This window comes from Malurus melanocephalus, unplaced genomic scaffold (genome assembly GCF_030028575.1).
Source record: "Malurus melanocephalus ecotype Western Australia unplaced genomic scaffold, MMel_1.1 scaffold_7495, whole genome shotgun sequence".
Lineage (NCBI taxonomy): Eukaryota > Metazoa > Chordata > Aves > Passeriformes > Maluridae > Malurus > Malurus melanocephalus.
In genome coordinates, this window is record NW_026630725.1 from 1 (window position 1) to 1,344 (window position 1,344).

The following is a 1,344-nucleotide window of genomic DNA, read 5'->3' on the forward strand; positions in this document are numbered from 1 at the left end:
CCCCAGTCCCTCTCCAGCTCTCCTGGAGCCCCTTCAGGCCCCAAAAGGGGCTCTGAGCTCTCCCTGGAGCTTTCTCCAGGCTGAAGTTTTGGATTAGAATTTGTTTTTTTCCAAAAGCAGCTGTGGTGSCACTGACCTGGGAGAAGATCACTGCAGGGTTGAAATCCCGAYGGACCATCCTGTAGCGGGTGCCCAGGGCGGGGCTGCGCACGGAGCTCAGGTAAACTCCTCTCATCTCCAGATCTGAATGGAACCAGGGGAAAAAAAAATACAGGATTAGCACAGATAGAATCAACAGTTAATTCACAGCTGTTACACTGTGTGTTCTGCAGTCTGTCATTCTTTTATGGTTTTCACAAAACCTCAATTTCCCAAAAAAAAAAAAAAATTCTGCAGTTCCCCAGACACCTCTGGAAATGTCAAAGCCAAGGACTAAGGGTTTAGGATGAAGGAGGGCAGGGATGGATGGGATCTGGGAATTGGGAATTGGTGGCTGCGAGGGTGGGAATGATATGGGATGGAATTGCACCCCTGGATCCCTTTGAGTGCCCAAGGCCAGGCTGGACATTGGGGACATTGGGACAGTGGGAGGGGTCCCTGCCATGGATGGGATGGTTCTGGGTGGGATTTGAGGTCCCTCCCATCCCAAACCATTTTGGGACTCTAAACCAAGCCTTGCAGGCCCCATCCCAAAGCTGGACTTAAGGTCCCTTCCACCCAAAACATTTTGGGATTCCAGTTGTACCCAGCTCATGTCACAAAAGCTGCCACAGAACCCCAGAATATCCTGAGCTGGAAGGACCCACCGAGATCCTCCATCCCCACCCCAAAATCCCCCCTGAGCATCCCTGGAGCTCTCTGGGACCATTCCCTGGGGAGCCTGGGCAGTGCCAGCACCCTCTGGGGACAGCAGAACCTTTCCCAAAATCCATCCCAAACCTGCCCTGACCCACTCCAGCCCTTCCCTTGGCATTTTCCAGGCGGGCAGAGCTTTGGGTGCAGCTCAAGCCCAGGTTAGGTGATCCCTGCTCCATGCCCATCCCTCCGGGGATCCCACGGATCAGGAATTCCCACAGAATAATTCCCACAGAATTCCCACAGAATTCCCACTCACCATCCAGGGCCTGTGTCACCTCCCCATCATCGCTGAGGAATTGAGCCAGGGATGAGCTGAGCTCGCTGCCATCGCTCTCATCCGAGGAGATTCCCTCTGCATCCTGCTGGGACAGCTCGGCCTCTTCATCCAGGAACTGCCTGCCCTCAGCCTGGAACACAGCAATTAGCACCGGTTTTAATTACTCTAATTAATTACTCTAATTAATTACTCTAATTAATTAACCAGGG

At 52.9% G+C, this 1,344-nt stretch overlaps 1 protein-coding gene across 1 annotated transcript; it reads right to left on the reverse strand.

The window, feature by feature from the left end:
* Nucleotides 1-136: 136 nt before the first annotated feature.
* Nucleotides 137-1,265, reverse strand: LOC130588602 (Fanconi anemia group M protein-like; the record flags this gene model as incomplete). Its single annotated transcript, XM_057389510.1, has 2 exons — nucleotides 137-243; nucleotides 1,115-1,265. Coding segments are annotated over 2 exons (258 nt in total), but the record flags the coding sequence as incomplete, so codon positions are not given.
* Nucleotides 1,266-1,344: the final 79 nt, after the last annotated feature.